Source organism: Paroedura picta, chromosome 5, assembly GCF_049243985.1.
Source record: "Paroedura picta isolate Pp20150507F chromosome 5, Ppicta_v3.0, whole genome shotgun sequence".
Taxonomy (NCBI): domain Eukaryota; kingdom Metazoa; phylum Chordata; class Lepidosauria; order Squamata; family Gekkonidae; genus Paroedura; species Paroedura picta.
In genome coordinates, this window is record NC_135373.1 from 127,113,592 (window position 1) to 127,135,888 (window position 22,297).

A 22,297-nucleotide genomic window follows, 5' to 3' on the forward strand; every position below is an offset into this window, starting at 1 on the left:
TCGGATTTATAATCTTTGTGTTTCCATGGATTGCAACAGTAGATTCACGGCTAGATTATTTTCGGCCGATGTCCTTTATTGTTTGCCTCTTTCACAGGTTTGTAAGGAGGAGCTTAAATCTCAAAGTAATAGAAATAATGCAGAGCCATTTTCCTCCACTGGACATTTTTTGGGGGTGGAGGGGTGTCTGGGGTCAGTGAAACCAGTGTGATGCAAGGTCCTGGGAGACCCAGGTTGGAATCCCCACTCTGTTGGGCCCCCTTGAGGCAGGCTCACCCTCTCAGCCTTACCTGTCTACCGTGCAGGGTTGTTTTGCAGATAAAATGGAGGAGGGAAGAAGGATTATCATCATCACCATCAACCCCCTTCGGCCAGCTGGCTCAGGTTTGGATTCCCGTAGGGGAGAAAAGTGGGCTAAGAATTAAATAAAACAAACAGAAATGAAATAGAACAAATAAATCAGAAATCCCCCAGGAAGGGAGAGAAACACAGATTGCTGCCCTTGAATGTGTTCTTAAAGCAGGTTTTTGAGGCAAGTACGGAAGGAGAGGCAGCACAGGAATTTGAACGGGGAAATGACCTCCCCCCCCCCCCCGAATAGTAGAGTTACTCAAGGCAGGATATGTGACCCCCCTACCCCATGCGTCCCAGGATGTGTCGGAGACAGAGATACTTCCTCTTGGCTCTCAAAGAGCGCAGGCTTCTTTGACAGGAGGGAGAAATAATCTGCCATCCACCTGGATTCTGTGCGAGCAAAAATCTGATGAGTCCAACAGATGGAGAGCGGGTGCTTGGTCAGCTTACGTCACTGGGCCAGAGCTACGATGCCGAGTACCCTTGCTCTGTCGCCTCGGCAACGGCCTCCCCCTCCCTCTCCTTGGTGCCTGTTAGACCTCCAGGGAATGCCACTCATTCCCAGCTACAAAGGGCCAGGGTATTTTTGCACCAGAAAGGAGCAGGAGCAAACGTTTGGGGTGTGTTTGCAGGGGGTGGAAGAGGATCCGTGTTTTTCAAGGCTGGGCATAGCTTTGCAGAGGGGGAAGGAACTCCTGGGCTCTCTCTCCGTCTCCTGTACGCACACAGGCTGCAGTGAGCTCATCCTCCCGGGGGAAATGAGAGATCACTTTGTATTCCTTCACACGTGCCTCTGGTTGACCTCAGTCCTCAGCTATGAGGCGCGGGGGAACTCAGTGTGCCTGCAAAGGGATCTGTGGAGGAGGCCGATGCCCCCGACTTTCCCAAGTTTGGCGTTCACCAGCCTGCCTGTTTAGCTGGACAATGGACGCCCAGAGCTGCCCCTTACCAAATCAGACCCTCAGACCATGGAGGCCAGTATTGTCAACTCAGGCCGGCAGCTGCTCTCCAGCGTCCTTCCCATCGCTTCCTGCCTGGTCCTTTTCACACTGGACAGGCCAGGATTGAACCTGGGACCTTCTGGGTGTCAAGCAGAGGCTCTCCCAGACTTGCTACCCTGGACCGTCTTGAGCAGGGGTAGTCAAACTGCGGCCCTCCAGATGTTAGTGGACTACAATTCCCAGGAGCCCCTGCCAGCATTCGCTGGCAGGGGCTCCTGGGAATTGTAGTCCACGGACATCTGGAGGGCCGCAGTTTGACTACCCCTGGTCTTGAGGGGTGTCCAAGCCAGTTTGTTCTTCCTCTGGGCCCCTCTTCAACCCCTTGGTTGCAAAAAGCTAGACTGCCCTGCCAGGCGAAACAGGACCGAACTCCAGAGGTGGCTTTTGGTGCAGCCTCAGAACGCGGAATAAGGTAGCCAAGTGACGTTGCCAACCTCCAGGTACGGCCTGGGGATCTTCTCTGTTACAACTGAACTCCAGAGGGTGAGCGCACCTAGAGAAAATGGCTGCTGGGGGGGCGTGGGGGGGGGCTGGTTGGCATTGTGCCCTGCTGATGTCCCAACCCGACCCAAACCCTGCCCTCATCAGAACCCACCCTCTACATGTCCAGGTATTGGCCCACCCGGAGCTGGCAACCTGACAGCCACGCGTGAGACTCAGCCTGTGCAGCATGTTCTCTGTTCAACGTTCAAATAATAGTGTTTCTTTTCCCCTCAAACCCCCCCTCTTGATAAAATTATTTTTTTTTAAGGGAAAGACAGACTAGAAATAGCGTGGATCATTCAACTGGAGTTGGCAACCGTGGCCCCTGCCTGCCTGCCTGGGCTTCCCCCCAGCTCCTGCCTCTTGCTGTTCTCTTCTCTGGATCCATTGCAGCTGTGCAGTCTCCAAAAATCCATTCCAGGAGTCCCAGTGCTCAGCTGGGGGCGGGGAGGAGGGTCAGACTCCCAAAACAGCTGCTGTAGACTCCTTTGAGGCAAGCCCCCCTCCCCACATCCTTTGCAGGGGGAGGGGACTGGTCTGCCAGCTGCCCCCACCAGCCATGGAGGAGTCCCCAGTTTCTGCGGTTGGAGGCCTGTCAAGTTGGTTATGCAGAAACAATGAAATCAGCAGTGAGCAATGCAACAAAAGAAGCTGGGGAGGGGGGGGATCCAGCTGTGAGCAGATGTTTGGTGTCTGCTCCCCGCAGCGCACTGCTTGCATTTTAATTCTTGCTTTGGCAGGAGGGATCGTAATTCTCCCCTCCTCCAGCTACCCAAATCTCATTGCAACCCCTACTCCCCCCCCTCCACAAGATATGGAGTGGAGAGGAGAAAATAAACTGTTGGTAGAATTTAAATATGCAAGAGTTAGGACAGGGGTAGTCAAACTGCGGCCCTCCAGATGTCCGTGGACTACAATTCCCAGGAGCCCCTGCCAGCGAATGCTGGCAGGGGCTCCTGGAAATTGTAGTCCACGGACATCTGGCAGGGGCTCCTGGGAATTGTAGGCCACGGACATCCGGCAGGGGCTCCTGGGAATTGTAGTCCACGGACATCTGGAGGGCCGCAGTTTGACTATCCCTGAGTTAGGAGCACCAGGTTTTTAAAAGAATAAAATAGTTTTACTGAGAAGAGAGACAAATTTGTTGAGCAAGAGAGGAGATAGTCCTAACAGTCTAACCGACTAAGGTTATCTGGGAAAAGCAGGTAGGAAGGGTACTCAAAGGAAGCCAGAAATCTCCCATTGACAATCAGGGCACAGGAGTTCCTAATCATGAAGTTCCTAATCTAAATATGCTAACTACCTACCTCCTTTGATGCCTGCTGGAGAATATTCTCATGCTGTTAAAATCACGCACCCAGCAGATTTTGCAAATTGTACCAAGGAATTCCATGCGCTGAGATTTGAAACATATGGGTAACAGAAAGAGTGCTTAAAAGCGTGTTAAAAAGCAGTTGTCCGCTTCCTTTCCGCAGGATAGAACTCTTCTGGCTGGCCAGCCTAGCACAAGCAATGGGTCTCCTCAAGTGTCCCCCTGTTGCTCTTCTGCGGATGAAAAAGCCGGTTTTATTATGTTTTGCAGGTAGATTCGGGTTGGTCTGAAGCAAGAGAGCAAGGTCCGTGTCCAGGGGAGCCTTTAAGACCAACCAAGTTCAGTTCTGGGTATAAACTTCCATGTTCGTGGCCAGAATGCAACTTCGTTGGTCTCAACGGAGCTGCTGGACTCTAACTTTGTTCTTTTGGATAGATTCAAGTGGGCCTCCGTGTTGGTCTGAAGAATCACGACAGAATCAGAGTCCAGGAGCACCTTTAAGACCAACAAAGATTTATTCAAGGCAGAAGCACTCTTCCTCAGTCTTGCACTCTGCTTGCACTCGAAAGCTCACGCCTTGAATAAATCTTTGTTGGTCTTAAAGGGGCCCCTGGACTCTGATTCTGTTTATTCTTTTGGATCCACTTCGTAAATTGCTGAGATTCGTGTCCAGCAACGTCCTGGAGACACGCACAAGAATTTCAGCTGATGCGCTTTTGAGAGTCAAAGTGTCCTTTGTCAGACAACTCCCAAAATCTCGCTGGCCTTTATGGTGCTACCGGACTCAAATCTCGATAGAAATGATGACCCCAAAGTTCCCAGGGGCATCAGTTCACCTTTGCCATCTGGTCCAGACCAGGGTCTTTAGGATGCTTTGGGCTGATCTTGCGTTGAGCAGGGGGTTGGACTAGATGGCCTGTATGGCCCCTTCCAACTCTATGATTCTGTGATTCTATGATTCTATAGGGTGGGGGCTCTCAGGTGGGATCTGTGGACCCCCTCGGGTGAGGGGTCATTTCTGGACTTTTTAACAAGCAAGCACAAATTGCGAGGAATCACTGGACATTTCCCCCCACGCAGGTTTCTTCTCTTTCCAGAAAGCCCCGAGATCCCTGCTGGTTTCTGCTGACTCATATTAGGAAAAAAATCCATGAACTGCTGGCTTGCTTGATTCTTTGTTTTGTTCCCTCCCGTTTTAAGCCAAAATTTCCTTTGCTCGGCTGGCGAATTCTATTTTGCACTGCAAGGAGGAATAGAGTCGCCAACCTCCAGGTAGGGCCTGGGGATCTCCAGACTACACAGAGGAGTTCCCCTGGAGAAAATGGTGGCTGCTTTGGTGGGGAGGGGGCTCTAAGACAAGATGAGACCCAGCGGAAGTCCCTCTCCCCCAACTCCCCCCTCCCCTAATCTCCAGGAAACTTGGGGACAGAGCCTGTGGAGGGCAGGGTCTTCAATGGGGTGTAATACTTAGGAAATGCAAGAGGGCGTCACCCCAAGGGTCAGACATGACCCGGTACTTGCACAGGGGATACCTTTACCTTTCAGAGCCTCTTGTGGCGCAGGGTGGTAAGGGAGCAGAAATGCTGTCTGAATCTGTCTGCCCATGAGGCTGGGAGTTCGATCCCAGCAGCCGGCTCAAGGTTGACTCAGCCTTCCATCCTTCCGAGGTCGGTAAAATGAGTCCCCAGCTTGCTTGCTGGGGGGTCAACGGTCATGACTGGGGAAGGCACTGGCAAACCACCCCGTATTGAGTCTGCCATGAAAATGCTAGAGGGCGTCACCCCAAGGGTCAGACATGACTCGGTGCTTGCACAGGGGAGACCTTGACCTTTACCTTTACCTTTACTTAGGGGGGTGTCCACCCTCCTAAGCAGCTGTTTTCTCCAGGGGAACTAATCTCTGTCAACGTGGGGGATCCCCAGGCCCCACCTGGAGGCTGGCATCCCTAGGAACAAGGCCCAAGAAGAAAGGCCCTGCGGTGCCTCAGTGGGAAGGCCTGGTCCGCCTTCCTTGGGGCTTCTTGGTGGGCCCCCCTTCTGGCCTTTGCACCTCGGCTGCAGCCTGGAGCCCAGCGGGACCTGTGCCTGGACACTGGGAGGGGGTGCCCTGGGCTGTCCCTGGGCTGCAGCTCCTCAGCCACCTTGGGAGGAGGAGGAGAGGAGGAGGAGGGGAGCAGGCTGTGGGGCTGGCCGTGCACTCTTGGCCAGGCCTGGTTGTTTGGCGGAGCCAGTGTTTATGGAAAGGCTGAGCTAAGGAGCGCTGTGCATTGTTCCCGAGAAAGCCCTGTGAGACTGTCAGAGATGGGGGGGGGATTTCCCTTCCATCTGCCCCCCCCCCCCAATCCTCCAGCCCAGCCTGCTTCCCTTTCCGCTTAGCAACCGGTACACAAAAGCTGTTTTCGGCCTGTTATTCCTTGGGAACCACAGAGGGAATCCCAGAGCTCTGGTTGCCAGCTCCAGGCTGGGGAAGAACTGGGGGATTTGGGGGGTGGAGGAGGGCATGGCTTGGAGGGGACCCCCACAGGGGGTTAACGCTGCAGATTCAACCCTGGACCTGAACTCCGTTATTGTGCTTTCACACACACACACATTCCATCCATTCCCTACGGTCATTTGCAAGTGGATTCTGCCATTTCACACAGTACAATGAAGTTGCAAAGTGCATAGGAAGAGGGTCTAAAGTGCATTATTTAGCACACGTGTGAAAGTGGACGAGGGGGGTAAAGGAGTCTTCTTTCCATGCCTGGGCAACAAGGAAAGGGTCTGAGCCCCCCCCCCCCCCCGCAAATCTACGCTTCACTGACCTTGCTCCTGCCCACCTCCCTCTTGAGCTCAAAAGCAATTTCAGCTAAACCCCCTGAAGAACTTCCTGACAACTAGAGTGGCCCCTCAGTGGAACAGGCTTCCTCGGGAGGTGGTGGGATCTCTGAGGCAGGGGTGGCCAGACTGTGGCTCTCCACTTGTCCATGGACTACAAGGACCATGCGCCCCTGCCAGCAGCATGTGCCTTTAAGAATGCACGCTGGCAGGGGGCTCATGGTCATTGTAGTCCATGGATATCTGGAGAGTCACAGCTTGGCCACCCCTGCGCTGGAGGCTTTCAAGCAGAGGTCAGATGGCCGTCGACAGGAATGCTGATTCTGTGAATTTAGACCAAGGGAGAAGGGCAGGAGCGAGTGCTCGGCTCCCTGCTGATTGCCACCTTGGAGTCAGGAACTTGGGGCTGACTCGGGCTTTTGCTATTCTCTGGGTATAGAGCAGGGGTCAATGGGGGAGATGGGACGTGTGTGTGTGTGTGTGCGGAGGAAGTAGTTGCGAATGTCCTGCCTTGTGCAGGGGGTTGGACTAGATGACCCCAAGGGTCCCTTCCAGCTCTATATTACTCTGTTTCCTTTGTCTGTCTGCAGACAGCAAGGCCATCGTGGATGGGAACTTGAAACTCATCCTGGGCTTGATCTGGACCCTGATCCTGCACTATTCCATCTCCATGCCCATGTGGGAGGACGAAGACGAAGAGGACGCCAAGAAGCAGACCCCCAAGCAGCGGCTGCTGGGCTGGATCCAGAACAAAGTGCCCCAGCTGCCCATCACCAACTTCAACCGGGACTGGCAGGACGGCAAGGCCTTGGGGGCCCTGGTGGACAACTGCGCTCCAGGTGAGTGAGTGAGGGCAGAGGGGCCGCCTCCAGCAGGCCCTGCCCCTGAACGTGCCTCCCTTTTCTGCATGGCTGCCTTTGCAGCCCCTTCTGACTATTCCTAACGAGTTCACAAGCATGGGCATTGTGATTGAGCGAGTTCAAAGTGCTTTATACATTTAAAAAATTTATTAGCTGCTTTTCTCCTTTATGGAGCTCGAGGTGGTTTGCGGTGGAGCTAAAAGACATAAAAGAGGACACATAAAATGCATTTAACAACCCCCCCCCCTCAATTTAATCCTAATTGAGGATTGCCAGTAAACGTATCCAAAGGCCGTGCTCAATAAAACCGTCTTCAGCTGTCTCCTGAAGATTCAAACCGAAGACGCCAGGTGTACATCCCTGGGGAGGTTGTCCCATTGTTGTGTAGCTGCCACTGAAAGGCCCCTGTCTCTTGGGCCTGCTGGACGAGCTTCTTTGATTTGGTGGGACAGTAGAATGGCAGAGTTGGGAGGGGTCTCCGGGGTCATCTAGTCCAACCCCCCGCAGAATGTAGGAAATTCACAACTGCCATCAAAAGTGCCATTTCTCTGAGATCTCAGTTCCTGGGCAGAAATATGGTCCTTCAGAGACCCTGGACCCTAGCCAAGTACGACTTTAAATATCTCTTTTGTGAGGGTGAGGATTACAACAAACTTGCAGGGTAGGTCTGTACGATCAAGGCTAGTTCTTTGTCTCAACGACCAGGTGGTAGATTCTGGAAGTAGCTGATGCAGCTTGGGCCTGGCTACTCCTTCTCAGTCTGGCCTACCCTAGCAGGTCGTTGTTAGGATAAAATGGGAGAAGATGGTTATTGTAGGCTGCTTTGGTTTCCCAGTTGGGAGGAAAAGGAGAGGATAAATGAAGCCGATAATTACACGATCCATGCCAAGGGGGCAGGGAAAGGTGCTTTTGAGAGGGGGGGAGCAGGCACGAAAATGCCTTTGGCCAGGGAGGGGGGAATACAATTCACTAAAGAATCTGGACCCGAAAAGGAATCTTTGATTTGCAATATTGAGCAAGGCATTTTGGGGACACGCATTTTGCATTTCTGCCGGCAAATGCCTGGTAGGAGGATTTGGGTTCAGAATTTTGTTTTGAAAGTTCTTTTTTGCAAGCTGTGCCTGAACCCAGGGCTTTGGTCCTGCTGTGCCCTGGAGGGCCTGCTGTGTTCCCTCCTCCTCCTCCCTGACATACCTGCCCCCCCCACCCCCCATAAACCACTTTTGCTGCCACTGTTGCCTGTTCCTGGACTGTGCAGCCTAAACAATTTGTCCTCTGAATTATGGCTGTGGAGAATCTGCCTCTGGCACGGGCTGGCCTGGCCAAATTTGGGCAAACCCAGAGGGTTGGGAGCCTGGGGTTTTGGGTGGGAGATCCAGGCTAAAACAGAACTGATTTGTGGTTACCCATCATGAGGGGGGGGATTTGGGGGAAATGGGGCTGTGGTCCTTTGGACAATTGCAATTTGCATAATCCCCAGGGTTTTTTTGTTGGGGGTGGATCCTTAGATTTAGTATCCCTCTCCTCTCGCCACCAAATTAGTGCATGGTTTCTCCTGCCTGCACCCAAATTCTCTCCCATCCATTTTTTTTAATGGGCCATAAACCGCATACGGCTAGATTTCCCGCCCAGAGATGCTGAAGTTACGTTCGGTTTGATCCTGTGCAGGCTTACTCAGAAGCAGTCCTCTCATTGATGGGGTTTCCTCCCAGGAAGGCATGCCGTGGATTGCTGCCTTCATGTCTCAAATGGGAACCGAGCCATCCTGGAGGCTTCCTGGGCAGATGGTTAAGGGGGCTGCATTCTGCACATGCTCAGATACCCAGTCAGCTCTGGCAGTGTCCGAGAGCTGTAGATCAGTTAGATTCCAGTCCCAGAGGACGTTAGAGACCAACCTGGTTCTTGGGCCTCACAAGGGTAGTGAAACTGCGGCCCTCCAGAGGTCCATGGACCACAATTCCCATGAGCCCCTGCCAGCATTCGCTGGCAGGGGCTCATGGGAATCGTAGTCCATGGACCTCTGGAGAGCTGCAGTTTGACTACCCCTGCAACGATGCTCCCTTCGTCAGATTCCGCAGCGTGGATTCTTGAGAGCTTCTCCCTCAAAAATCTCTGAGGTGCTACCAGACCTTAATCGAGCTTTACTGACTTTTTCCAGGGCACTGGAAAACTGGATTTCAGACCTGGTCACTCCTGGGTGGAATCAGCCCTTGGGAAAAGCGGGGGGTGGGTCACCTTTTCCGATGCCTCCTTGAAAGACCCCCTCAACCCGTTTAAGAGCACCCCCCCCCCCGACACACAAGCAGGCCCAATTCTCCATCCTCCTAGATTTGGGCAAAGGAGGAGGGGACTGCTGCAAGCCGGTTGCTCTGGACGGCGTCCCGTCAGCTGCTGCCCAAATTTACCTTCGCAGAAGCCCTGAAGGACCCTTATATGGGAAGGTTTCCTGCAAGCCTGCTCCCCCCCCCCCCCGCCTGCCTCTCAGTTCTTGGCCTAATTTCTCTCTTGCTCGGGGAGGGGGGGGGAGTGGGATTCCCACTGCCTGCGTTAGCGGCCGGATGTTTTCGAGCACCGCGTCATGCTCACGCCGCCAATTAATTGATCTCTGTCCTGATTTAATGCATTAAGTCCTCTCCCTGCCTACACTGGGCTGCTCACTCTGGCCTGTTGGCTAATCCTGCTGCATAGTGCAAGGAGCTCTCTGTAGTACACGATACTGGCCTACCATGCAGGGCTGTTGTTGAAACTTTGAACACTGGAGAATTAGAATCTGAGAATCCCAGAGTGGGAAGGGGCCATGCAGACCCTCTAGTCCCACCCCCTGCTCAATGCAGGATCGGCCCAAAGCATCCAGGAGAAGGACCTGTCCAGCCACCACTTGGGGACCTCCCGTTTCTGCATGCAGTTCAGTGGGATCCTGGTGTCACTCGATGGGGCATGTTAATACTCATGCCATGCTCCAGTTCTCTTTAGATTTGTTCTTGGCTCTGGGATTCTCCAGTCCTGTGGTATTTATTTTGATTGATTGATTATTTAATTTCTATGCCGCTGCTCCTAGACCAGCTAGCCTGTGGCGGCTTGCAACAATAATTGAACGCTCCGCCCTGCAGACTGCATTAGACTCACTCTGGGTCATCCGGCTTGAGTCCCAGAAAGGGAGGTGGACGATAAACGATGTCTCTCAACCAAATAAGATTGATTTCCCGGAGTCCTACGCTGCCCGTTTGCAGTTCCTCCCTCCCCAAATTTGCCCCCGTCCATTTCTTCAGCCCCCCATCTTGCCGGTATCCCCCCCCCCCGAAACAGGGATTCCTTGGTCTCCTCTGGAGGTTCCAGATGGCCTGGTTGGTTCTGCCCAGGAGCAGGTGGTGGACAGGATCCGGTGAGATGTGGCCAGATCTGGAGGGCCGGCCGGCCGGCCGTGCCAAGGGAAGCCACAATGCCCCTGTTGTCTTGAAATGAGGCCAAGGCCAGAGTGGGCCGTCTGACGCTTCCTCCTGCTTCTCTCCTTCTCCTAGGCCTGTGCCCCGACTGGGAGACTTGGGACCCCAACCAGCCAGTGGAGAACGCCCGGGAGGCCATGCAGCAGGCGGATGACTGGCTGGGGGTGCCTCAGGTAGCCGTTTTCCCCAAGGGCGGGGCGGGGGGAAGGAGCCATCGTGGTGTGGTGGTGGGCTTGATTCCCCACTCCTCCTCCTCTTCCATGTGCAGCCAGCTGGGTGACCTTGGGCCATTCACAGTTCTCTTAGAGCTCTTTCAGCCCCACCTCCCTCACAGGGTGTCTGTTCTGGGGAGAGGAAAGGGAAGGTGAATGGAAGCCTCTTTGAGACTCCTTTGGGTAGAGAAAAGGGGCATATAAGAACCAACTCTTTTTCTTCTTCTTCTTCAGTAATCTCAGGGCTCTCTCAGCCTCCCCTCCCTCACAGGGTGTCTGTTGTGGGGAGAGGAAAGGGAAGGCGACTGGAAGCCGCTTTGAGACTCCCTTGGAGTCCTCTTCTTCTTCTAGCCCAGAATAGGAGGTCTGCTCTGGAAGGTCACAGCCCCAAGGTCAGCTCAGGAGTTCAGCAAACTAATCTCTCTCTACCCAGCTGGGTGTCGTGGTTAACAGGGGCGGCTTCTAATCTGGAGAACCCGGTTTGATTCCAATCAGAAGGCCCCCCACGTGACCCTGCCTCTTCGGGGGGAGCCAGGAAAGACTCTGCGGCAGAACCCGCCTGCTTCTGCCTTGCCGGCCCTGTTCTGTCCTTGCCCACTCCCCGTTCTGGCTGGTTGCCAGCTCCAGGAGGGAGGCACATCGGACTCTCTCTGGGCAACACACGCTGCCACCACCTGGTTGTAGAACAGGGCCGCAGCTGGGGGAACCAGGACTCTGAGCCACCGCCGTCACTCCTGAGGCCTGGCCTCTGGGGTCTCCCACAGCTCCAGCACAATGGCGCCATGGGGATGAGCTACTGCAAGGGTCTCCCCTCCAGAGGAGTAGCTGCTTGCCAAGCTCCCTCCCTGGCCCTGGGTCTTCCCTTTGCACTGGGCTAGACGGGGAAATACTATGTGGATCAGAGGGGGTGCCTCTTGCCTGACTCCTCCCATTGCCGCAGGTGATAGCCCCCGAAGAGATCGTCGACCCCAACGTGGACGAGCACTCCGTCATGACCTACCTGTCTCAGTTCCCCAAAGCCAAGCTGAAACCGGGAGCCCCTCTGCGCTCGAAGCTCCTGAACCCCAAGAAGGCCAAGGCCTATGGCCCAGGTAGGAAGGGGGGGACCCTTCTGGGGAGGGGGAGGGAGGCCATGACGGGCCAGGAAAAGGGCAGCCAACCATTCCCAGCTTGGGGAATGCCTCCAGATGTGGGGGCCGTGTCCGCGGAGGGGGGAAGGATTTCGCTGAGATTCTACGGCAGAGTCCGCCCTCTAAGAGTCTCAGTGACTTATTGCTTACCGTGCCCGACTGGGAGACCCAGGTTCGAATCCCCACTCCACCATGGAAACTTGTTGGCTGACCTCGGGCCAGCCACACGCTCTCAGCCAAGTCTACCTCACAGGGCTGTTGTGTGGATAAAGGGAGGAGAGGGGAAATGAGCAACCCGCTTGCAGTTCGTAGGTCAGGTGTAATTTGGGGAGCTCAACAGTGCCAGGTCGGGGAAGAGGATGTGGCCTGCTTTGTGCGCAGGATGCCCTGGGTTCGAATCCTGAGATCTCCTGTTCTGGGCTGAAGACTAGCTACAAGGCTGATGTAGAAGAACGACTGGTCTGACTTAAGAGTGGGGGCAGTTCCTAAATTCAGTTCAGGATGGGGGACGAAGGGTGCCTCCATTATGGGAATGTGGTGGGGGTCTGAAAGATGCAGGCCCCCTGCCCCCCAGGCCCAGCTAACCCTCTGCACCCTTCCTGCAGGCATCGAGCCCCACGGCAACACCGTGCTAAAGCCAGCCCATTTCACAGTGGAAACCATCGAGGCCGGCTTGGGAGAGGTGCTGGTCTACATCGAAGACCCTGAAGGACACACGGAGGAGGTACCGGGCCTGGTGGCTGATGCTCTTTGCCCCTTTCCCTCCACCCCTTTGCCTTTTAACCCCCACACAGCCCTGAGGGTTGTGCCTTCTGGAAGAGAGGGATCAAAGAGTACCAAGGCAGCGCCCAGAAGCCATTCTGCCAAAACATCAGAGGAGCCCTGCTGGGTCAGACAAGGGAGGGTCCCTCCAGTGCAGGCTCCCGTCTCACCCAGGGGCCAGCCAGGTCCTCTGAAGGGCCAGCCACAGGGCAGGGAGGCCGAGGCCTTCCCCTGAGAAGACCCTCAGAAGAGCCCTGCTGGATCAGACCAGGGAGGGTCCCTCCAGTCCAGCCTCCCGTCTCACCCAGGGGCCAGCCAGTTCCTCTGCAGGGCCAGCCCCAGGGCAGAGAGGCCGAGGCCTTCCCCTGAGAAGACCCTCAGAAGAGCCCTGATGGGTCACGCCAGGGAGGGTCCCTCCAGTCCAGCCTCCCGTCTCACCCAGGGGCCAGCCAGTTCCTCTGCAGGGCCAGCCACAGGGCAGAGAGGCCGAGGCCTTCCCCTGAGAAGACCCTCAGAAGAGCCCTCCTGGGTCAGGCCAGGGAGGGTCCCTCCAGTCCAGCCTCCCGTCTCACACAGGGGCCAGCCAGTTCCTCTGCAGGGCCAGCCACAGGGCAGAGAGGCCGAGGCCTTCCTCTGAGAAGACCCTCAGAAGAGCCCTGCAGGGTCAGGCCAGGGAGGGTCCCTCCAGTCCAGCCTCCCGTCTCACCCAGGGGCCAGCCAGTTCCTCTGCAGGGCCAGCCACAGGGCAGAGAGGCCGAGGCCTTCCCCTGAGAAGACCCTCGGAAGAGCCCTGCTGGGTCACGCTAGGGAGGGTCCCTCCAGCCCAGCCTCCCGTCTCACCCAGGGGCCAGCCAGTTCCTCTGCAGGGCCAGCCACAGGGCAGAGAGGCCGAGGCCTTCCCCTGAGAAGACCCTCAGAAGAGCCCTGCTGGGTCAGGCCAGGGAGGGTCCCTCCAGTCCAGCCTCCCGTCTCACCCAGGGGCCAGCCAGTTCCTCTGCAGGGCCAGCCACAGGGCAGAGAGGCCGAGGCCTTCCCCTGAGAAGACCCTCAGAAGAGCCCTGCTGAGTCAGGACAGGGAGGGTCCCTCCAGTCCAGCCTCCCGTCTCACCCAGGGGCCAGCCAGTTCTTCTGCAGGGCCAGCCACAGGGCAGAGAGGCCGAGGCCTTCCCCTCAGAAGACCCTCAGAAGAGCCCTGCTGGGTCAGGCCAGGGAGGGTCTCTCCAGTCCAGCCTCCCGTCTCACCCAGGGGCCAGCCAGTTCCTCTGCAGGGCTAGCCACAGGGCAGAGAGGCCGAGGCCTTCCCCTGAGAAGACCCTCAGAAGAGCCCTGCTGGGTCAGGCCAGGGAGGGTCCCTCCAGTCCAGCCTCCCGTCTCACCCAGGGGCCAGCCAGTTCCTCTGCAGGGCCAGCCACAAGGCAGAGAGGCCGAGGCCTTCCCCTGAGAAGACCCTCAGAAGAGCCCTGCTGGGTCAGGCCAGGGAGAGCCCCTCCAGTCCAGCCTCCCGTCTCACCCAGGGGCCAGCCAGTTCCTCTGCAGGGCCAGCCACAGGGCAGAGAGGCCGAGGCCTTCCCCTGAGAAGACCCTCAGAAGAGCCCTGCTGGGTCAGGCCAGGGAGGGTCCCTCCAGTCCAGCCTCCCGTCTCACCCAGGGGCCAGCCAGTTCCTCTGCAGGGCCAGCCACAGGGCAGAGAGGCCGAGGCCTTCCCCTGAGAAGACCCTCGGAAGAGCCCTGCTGGGTCACGCTAGGGAGGGTCCCTCCAGCCCAGCCTCCCGTCTCACCCAGGGGCCAGCCAGTTCCTCTGCAGGGCCAGCCACAGGGCAGAGAGGCCGAGGCCTTCCCCTGAGAAGACCCTCAGAAGAGCCCTGCTGGGTCAGGCCAGGGAGGGTCCCTCCAGTCCAGCCTCCCGTCTCACCCAGGGGCCAGCCAGTTCCTCTGCAGGGCCAGCCACAGGGCAGAGAGGCCGAGGCCTTCCCCTGAGAAGAACCTCAGAAGAGCCCTGCTGGGTCAGGCCAGGGAGGGTCCCTCCAGTCCAGCCTCCCGTCTCACCCAGGGGCCAGCCAGTTCCTCTGCAGGGCCAGCCACAGGGCAGAGAGGCCGAGGCCTTCCCCTGAGAAGACCCTCAGAAGAGCCCTGCTGAGTCAGGACAGGGAGGGTCCCTCCAGTCCAGCCTCCCGTCTCACCCAGGGGCCAGCCAGTTCTTCTGCAGGGCCAGCCACAGGGCAGAGAGGCCGAGGCCTTCCCCTCAGAAGACCCTCAGAAGAGCCCTGCTGGGTCAGGCCAGGGAGGGTCTCTCCAGTCCAGCCTCCCGTCTCACCCAGGGGCCAGCCAGTTCCTCTGCAGGGCTAGCCACAGGGCAGAGAGGCCGAGGCCTTCCCCTGAGAAGACCCTCAGAAGAGCCCTGCTGGGTCAGGCCAGGGAGGGTCCCTCCAGTCCAGCCTCCCGTCTCACCCAGGGGCCAGCCAGTTCCTCTGCAGGGCCAGCCACAAGGCAGAGAGGCCGAGGCCTTCCCCTGAGAAGACCCTCAGAAGAGCCCTGCTGGGTCAGGCCAGGGAGAGCCCCTCCAGTCCAGCCTCCCGTCTCACCCAGGGGCCAGCCAGTTCCTCTGCAGGGCCAGCCACAGGGCAGAGAGGCCGAGGCCTTCCCCTGAGAAGACCCTCAGAAGAGCCCTGCTGGGTCAGGCCAGGGAGGGTCCCTCCAGTCCAGCCTCCCGTCTCACCCAGGGGCCAGCCAGTTCCTCTGCAGGGCCAGCCACAGGGCAGAGAGGCCGAGGCCTTCCCCTGAGAAGACCCTCAGAAGAGCCCTGCTGGGTCAGGCCAGGGAGGGTCCCTCCAGTCCAGCCTCCCGTCTCACCCAGGGGCCAGCCAGTTCCTCTGCAGGGCCAGCCACAGGGCAGAGAGGCCGAGGCCTTCCCCTGAGAAGACCCTCAGAAGAGCCCTGCTGGGTCAGGCCAGGGAGGGTCCCTCCAGTCCAGCCTCCCGTCTCACCCAGGGCCAGCAACAGGGCACAGATACTGCCTCCTGGCTCTGGGATTCAAAGGTTGACCATGGCTCGTAGCTCCTGATAGGCCTCTCCTCCATGTATCCGTGAATCTGTCCAGTCCCCTTTGGAAGCTGTTCATTCCTCTGACCATCGCTTCATCCCCTGGCAACGAATTCCACATTTTCACCCCTCTCTATGTAAGGCAGGATTTCCTTTGGTGCCCATCAGCTTTGCTGGAAACGAACCCCTCCCCCCCCCAACCCCCAAAAAACATTAACAACTGGGAATGTCTCCAGATGTGGCCCAATCTCTGTGAGATGAACTGGAGGTGTGCAATTTGGTACCTTGTGGTGTTTTCCCCGCACGAGAACAGCTGCTGAATTGCTCAGTTCTGCCTAGTCCCAAACCCACCTGCCTGGCCCTTTTCGCGACGTTTTGGAAACTGCTTTTGTTTTATCTTCTGGCTGCAAGGATCCTAGATGCCCCCGTGATGGTCTCCCCTTCCCCCCCCTCTAGGCCAAAGTGGTGGCAAACAATGACAAGAATCGAACGTATTCCGTCTCCTACGTGCCGAAGGTGGCCGGTCTCCACAAGGTGAGAGATTCCCTCCTTTGCTGGCATCTCAGCTTTGGCCCGAGTCTGTCGATGGGTCAAGACGGATTCCCTTGTGGGTGGCTAGCAGGCAGGGAGACCTCAAGGGGCGGTCTGCTTGGAGGAGGGATGAACTGAACAATTCATGGAATTCTACATAAATTAGGGTGGGAATCCCGCCCTGAGCTGAACGGCCCAGGCTAGCTCAGATCAGAGAAACTAGGCAGAGTCAGCCCTGGTTAGGACTTGGATGGGAGACCACAGAGGAAATGAAGGACTGCAACAGCAATCAGGACCCTATGAGGTCACCCTAAATTGACTGCAACGTGACAGCCGTTTCCATCCTCTGGGGGATCTACCTGTTGAATTTCTGTCTGTCGTGTATGTCTAAGCTAGGACCTCAGAGCTTCTGTTATGAAGAAACATGGTATTGTGTGAGCTTGGAGACTCCGCAGGTTTGCCCTGTAAGCTCAGAACTCATTGTCCAGCCGGGGAATTTGGCATATGAAATATCAGACCTGAGACTGAACAAAATAAAAGCACTCCTGGGGAGTTTCTAGACCTCATCGTAGTACAAATTAGCTGTTGTGGTTCTCTCCTCTTTCCCCTTTCTCCTGGCCACCCACCTGCATTCTTGACAAATCTGCCTTGCATTACGCTAAAGATATAGAAGCAAAGATATAGAAAAATTGTGCTGAATTGTCAAAGGCTTTCATAGCCGTAGGTGGTCTGTCAGTTTTAGTCCTGACATTTTGCCAGTCACTGTGGCTGGCACCATCAGAGGTTGGACATGACAAGATGGGAATAACTTGTGCCAAAGTGTGGAGAGTGTGAACAGTTGTTGGGCATTTTATTTACTTGGTGTGTGTGTGTGTGTGTGTGTGTGTGTGTGTACACATCAAACTCCTGTCTTATCTGGGAGTGGCTTGGAACTAGGAAGTGCTTTTTCTGTGTCTGGAATTCATTAGCAAGTCCATTAGCTTTTCCTGGGTCTGGGTGAGTTCATTAGAAAGTCCGTCAGTCAAGTTCTTAACTGGAGCAGCGTTGGGAGGTGTTTTTTTTTTTTTTTTTAGGAGCTGGTTGCCAGGTTTTGTTGCTTTTCAGACTTTCTTCTTTTTTGCTGAAACTGTGTGAATTTCATTAGCTCCCTTGTATGGTTTAACATAGTAGCCGTCGGTGTTGCCCAGTATTTCTGTGTCTTGTAATAGGCTTCTGCGTCCAGATTGGTTTAGAGCCTGTTCAGCTATGACTGATTTCTCAGGTGGTTTTAGTCTGCAGTGCTTTTCCTGCTCTGTTATGTTCTTTTCTGAGCGGTGTGGGGAGGGACCAGGTTCCTGGTAGTGCCAGGGCTGGCTGGGTGTCCTGAATTCCCCGTCTCATCCCTGCTTCCTGGGTCCAGGTCACCGTGCTCTTTGCGGGACAGAATATCGACAAGAGTCCCTTCGAGGTCAACGTAGGCATGGCCCTGGGAGATGCCAACAAGGTGACGGCCCGAGGCCCAGGACTGGAACCTGTGGGCAACGTGGCTAACAAGCCCACTTATTTCGACATCTACACGGCAGGTAAGTCACACCTGGCAGAAAGCAGATGGACCTAGTAGTTGGTCTTTCTGTGGGTGGGACTTGCCAGCCGGTGAGAGCTGGATTCATGGGAAGTCTGATGGGTTGGACAAAAGGTCATAGAATCACAGAATCCTAGAGTTGGAAGGTGCCATAGAGGCCATCTAGTCCAACCCCCTGCTCAACACAGGATCAGCCCAAAGCATCCAAGAAAAGTGTGTATCCAACCTTTGCTTGAAGACTGCCAGTGAGGGGGAGCTCACCACCTCCTTAGGCAGCCTATTCCACTGCTAAACTACTCTGACTGTGAAAATGTTTTTCCTGATATCTAGCCTATATCGTTGTACTTGAAGTTTAAACCCATTACTGCGTGTCCTCTCCTCTGCAGCCAACGGAAACAGCATCCTGCCCTCCTCCAAGTGACAACCTTTCAAATACTTAAAGAGGGCTATCATGTTCCCTCTCAACCTCCTTTTCTCCAGGCTGAACATTCCCAAGTCCCTCAACCTATCTTCATAGGGCTTGGTCCCTTCATAGGTCATGTGGTCTAGCATCTCCAAATGCCTCCTGGTCACTGTCATGCCCTGATTCTGGGCAGCATCTTCCAGTTGACCGCAGCAGCCGTTATTGGGAGGTATACTGCCTCAGGACACGGAGGTTCCATTTAGCAGTCATAACCAATAGCCATTGATGGACCTCTATGACCCTGTGTCAGCCTTCCAGAAAGCCATGAAAATCCACAGACATTTGCCACATGTCATGGCAACACAAGAATTACACGCCCTGTCATGGCAGCCCTGAAACCTCCCTCCCTCCAACAATGATAGATTCTGAGGCTGGCTGGAGCAAACGCAGGACTTTGAGGGGCCTCCTGATACGTGGAATTGTGGACACCACCGTTTGCCACGTGACCACTAAATCCCCCCTCTGCGCTCCATCCAGCATAGGCCGCTTGTCCCTGGACTGGAAGGGGGGTCGACTTGGGGGGGGAAGGGGGCCTGAGTACCGCAGGGCTCTGTCGTGTCTCTGAACGAGTCTCTGTCCACCAGGTGCGGGGACTGGTGATGTGGGCGTGGTCATCGTGGACCCCCAGGGTCGCCGCGACACAGTGGAGGTGGTCCTGGAGGACAAGGGGGACAGCATCTTCCGCTGCACGTACCGTCCTGTCCTGGAGGGCCCCCACACCATCTACGTCACCTTCGCTGGAGCTCAGATCCCCAAAAGCCCCTTCACGGTCAACGTGGCAGAAGGTACGCGCCTCTGGCAGTCCGTGCTCCGGCCATCTCTTCCCCTTCCCCTTCTTTTCTTGCCCTGTCCTGCCTTGCACCTGGATTTTCTTCACTCTATTCTAATGATTCCCCTAATGCTGGACTCACAGGAGCTATTCGGGTGTTGTGGTTAGAGGCGGGTCTCCAATTCAAATCCCTGTTTTGCCTGGGGACTGTGGGCCAGTCGCCCTTTCTCTCAGTTGGTCGGGCCTCCCTTGCAGTGGAAACAAAGGCAGGATTCGTCCGTTTGCCGCTCTGAGCCCATGGGAGAAAGCCCTTGGTAAAAAGGGACAATGAACAAGAGTACGAAGCGGGGCCTGTTTAAACACCCGTGCCCGCCCAGTCTGGATGTTGTTCTATCCCCGCAACATTTCTGGCCTGTCCTGCTTTGCTGTTTTGAATTGTTTTGAGGAAACAGGTCTTGGGCCTGTCTAGAAACCCGGAGTCCTGTGGCCGCCTACCCCCTTCGTTGTCCAGATAGGGAAAACAGGCATGTCTGCCCACATTCCTAGTTCCTGCCAAGTGTGCCCTGTACACTCTTTTTGGATTGATGCACAACGTCCCTGTGCAGAAGGCCTCCAGCAGTCCCGCTTGACCGACTTTGCTCAAGGTCCCCCAGTGGATCGACTGGCCTGGAAGTGCTTCTTGGACCAGCGGTCAGCCATGGCTAAAGGACTCTTGCTCTGCACATGCTCAGGAGCAGCCTCCGTTTTTTCTTCATGGGACGGGGTTTCTCTTTGAGGAGCCTTGGGAACAACCTCTAGGGCAGAGCTCGGCTCAGAAAATGATCAGGTTGCCAGATGGGCAAACAGAGGTCAAGATCCCCTTGCTCCTTCCCCAACCCAGGCTGCCTGCGCCTCAGGGAGGTTCCTGGCCAGGGCCCCGGTCCCCCTGCTTCTTCATCCCGCACTAACTCTTCCTCTCCTCCGACGCCCGCAGCGCTGCCTGCCCCACCTCTGCCCGGCGTCGCCCCTATTCAGATCGTCCCTCAGTCCGTCCGCACCCCGCCCGCTGACATTGCCAAGAAAATCCCACCCGCCACACTGCCCAAGTCGCGCAAACCAAGTTAGTAGAGCAAGCCTGGCCAGGCCTTGCCTCTGTCCCTCCTCAACCTGGCATGACCGGAACTGGCACGGCACGGGCATGGCGTCGGGAGCACCGTGGCGGCACCCCCTCCTCTTCTCTCCTCTCCTCTTCGATGGGTGCTTTGGCTCACCGCAGTGGCAAACAGTGCATTGAATCTGCCTGTCCCTCAACCTACCCAGGAGCTGAGGTTTTGCAGGGCAAAGGCTTGCCAACTTTGGACAGGGAGATTCCTGGAGATTTGGAGGGGAGGGATTCAGCGGGGTATGACGCCATAGAGATCCTCCGAAGGAGCCGTTTCCTCCTGGGGCTGATCTCTTGGAGTCTAAGGAGCAGTTGTAATTCTGGGAGACCTCCAGATTCCACCGGGAGGTTGGCAAGCCTATGCAAAGGCTGTTTCAACTTGGTGCGTAATGGCTGCAGAGAGCAGTGCCAACAGGAGCCCCACAAGTTTCGGGGGTGAGAGCAGCCAGCAAAGCTGTCGCTAAGATGCCCTGCAAAAGGATCTGGGCGTCTTTCATTTAGCAGAGGCAGGCAGAGCTCCCCCCTCTCCCCCCCGTCAGAGCCAGTCTGGTGTCGGGGTTAAGAGCAGAGGCCTCTAATCTGGAGAGCTGGTTGGATCCCCCTCTGCTGCTCTGCATGACTCCCGCAGGGTGACCTTGGGCCAGGGACAGTTTCCTTGGAGCTCTCTCTGCCCCACCTGCCTCCCAGGTTGTCTGTCGTGTGGAGAGGAAGGGGAGACGGTTATAAGCCGCTTTGAGGCTCCTTTGGGGAGTGAACAGTGGAGTGTTAAAAAACCAGCTCTTCTTCTTCTCGAGCACGCCCAGTTCTTTGCAAAACTGACCTGCGTAGCTTCTGTGGAGCAAGTGCAGCTCTCTGCAACATTTACCGACTCTGTTTAGTTAGGGGAACACAAGGAGGTGGGGACCAAAGGATAGGGCAGACCGGAGTCTGAAAGAGGAAAGAAGGAAGAAATAGGAAAAGGATCCCTTCTCCAGTGTGTGTGTGTGTGTGTGGGGGGGCAATCCCAGACCCATACCCCCCCCCCCCGGTCTTCCTTGGCCTGCTTCCCACATTTCTACTTCTTGCATGGCTGTGTGTGGCCTGGGCCCCGATCCCTCCCTAGAGTTGGTCCCTTTCCTTGCATCTGTCAGAATCTGTCTGTCCGTCCTCTGCCATCCAAGAACCCGGGCGACATAGCATGATTCCCTTTGAGCTGTGCTGCATTCTGGGAGTTGTAGTCTTTGCCAGTTGTCCCCCTGGGGCTTTTGTGCTTCCGCCTTCCTTCCAGCCTGCTTCCTGGACATCTGCTCTCTTCCCCACCTGGCCTTCATCCCTTCTGGCTACTCCAGCAATGCTCCCCCCCCCCCTTGCACTTTGGACCTGTCTTTTTCCTGTATGGGTTGATTGCACCTAGTGACATGCTCGGGGGGGGGGGGGGCTGACCCCCACAAGGTGGGAAAAGGGGTTGGAAAATCCTGGAGCACGAGGAAAGCACGCTCCCGTGGGACTTGGCACGTGTGTTGTTTTGCCTTGAAACTGGGGGGCTGCCCATGGTGGGGGAGCTCTAAGCAATTTCAGCCCAGGCCTGCCGATATTCAGCTGATGAGCGGGTGGAATGTGGGGCCAAAGGGGTCATGTGTGATTGTGCCGGGGAGAAAAAAATTGAAACGAAAAATAGTGCCTTGTCTGCTTAGGGGCGGCCAAACTGTGGCCTTCCTGATGTCCATGGACTACAATTACCATGAGCCCCTGCTGGCAGGGGCTCATGGTAATTGCAGTCCATGGACATCAGGAGAGCCACAGTTTGGCCGCCTCTGAATTATGGGAAGCTCTGACCATACTGTCTCTGGCAATTCCTAGAGTGACCCAAAGTGCTCAGTCCCAACCAGAGAGCTCCTGATAATTCCTAGAGCTGTCCAAATCAATGGTGGGTAGCTCTGGCAGTCACTAGAAACTCTGTGGTAAGATGGCTCGAGGGTAGCTCCAGCAATTGCCAGGAACTCTATGGTATATTTTGAAAAGTAGAAGACGTATTTCCCAGTTGACTGTTTCAAACAGATATGACAAATCTCATGTCTAAATACCCCTGACTGTTTAAGCGGAAGTGTGCCTCCCCTGGGGGACTTCAGGCCAAGACAGAGTCAGCCCCCCACCCCCAAAAGAGGATATTTTCATCAGGTTGTTTTTTAAAACTGCCCCAAAGAAGATGGACATCAAAAAAAATGTGTCCATGTCCCATAAAAAGTGCCCATCTGGTCACTCTGCTCCTCTGACCATAGAGTTTCTGGGGATTGCTAGAGGTACCCCTGTCTTTTTGGGACCTTGATGGAAAATTGCAAACAGTCCTGGAATACATTTTGCTTAGTAATGCGTTTTTATTTATAAATACTAAATGTCACACAGGTTATTTGTTCAGTACGGTGGGATTCTTGAGGAGAAGA

General features: G+C 55.8%; 1 protein-coding gene across 8 annotated transcripts in view; it reads left to right on the plus strand.

The window, feature by feature from the left end:
• FLNC (filamin C) overlaps nt 1-22,297 on the plus strand; it is an 83,698-nt gene that overhangs the window by 17,808 nt on the left and 43,593 nt on the right. For 4 of the 8 annotated variants that reach the window (XM_077340431.1, XM_077340432.1, XM_077340427.1 and 1 more), the window contains exons 2-9: nt 6,557-6,805; nt 10,345-10,442; nt 11,422-11,572; nt 12,217-12,335; nt 15,869-15,946; nt 17,343-17,505; nt 18,552-18,752; nt 19,710-19,835. In XM_077340431.1, the coding sequence (XP_077196546.1) occupies nt 6,557-6,805; nt 10,345-10,442; nt 11,422-11,572; nt 12,217-12,335; nt 15,869-15,946; nt 17,343-17,505; nt 18,552-18,752; nt 19,710-19,835 (1,185 nt within the window). The remainder of the gene's footprint in view (nt 1-6,556; nt 6,806-10,344; nt 10,443-11,421; nt 11,573-12,216; nt 12,336-15,868; nt 15,947-17,342; nt 17,506-18,551; nt 18,753-19,709; nt 19,836-22,297) is intronic. The other 4 variants (XM_077340433.1, XM_077340429.1, XM_077340434.1 and 1 more) reach the window with 1 other exon arrangement.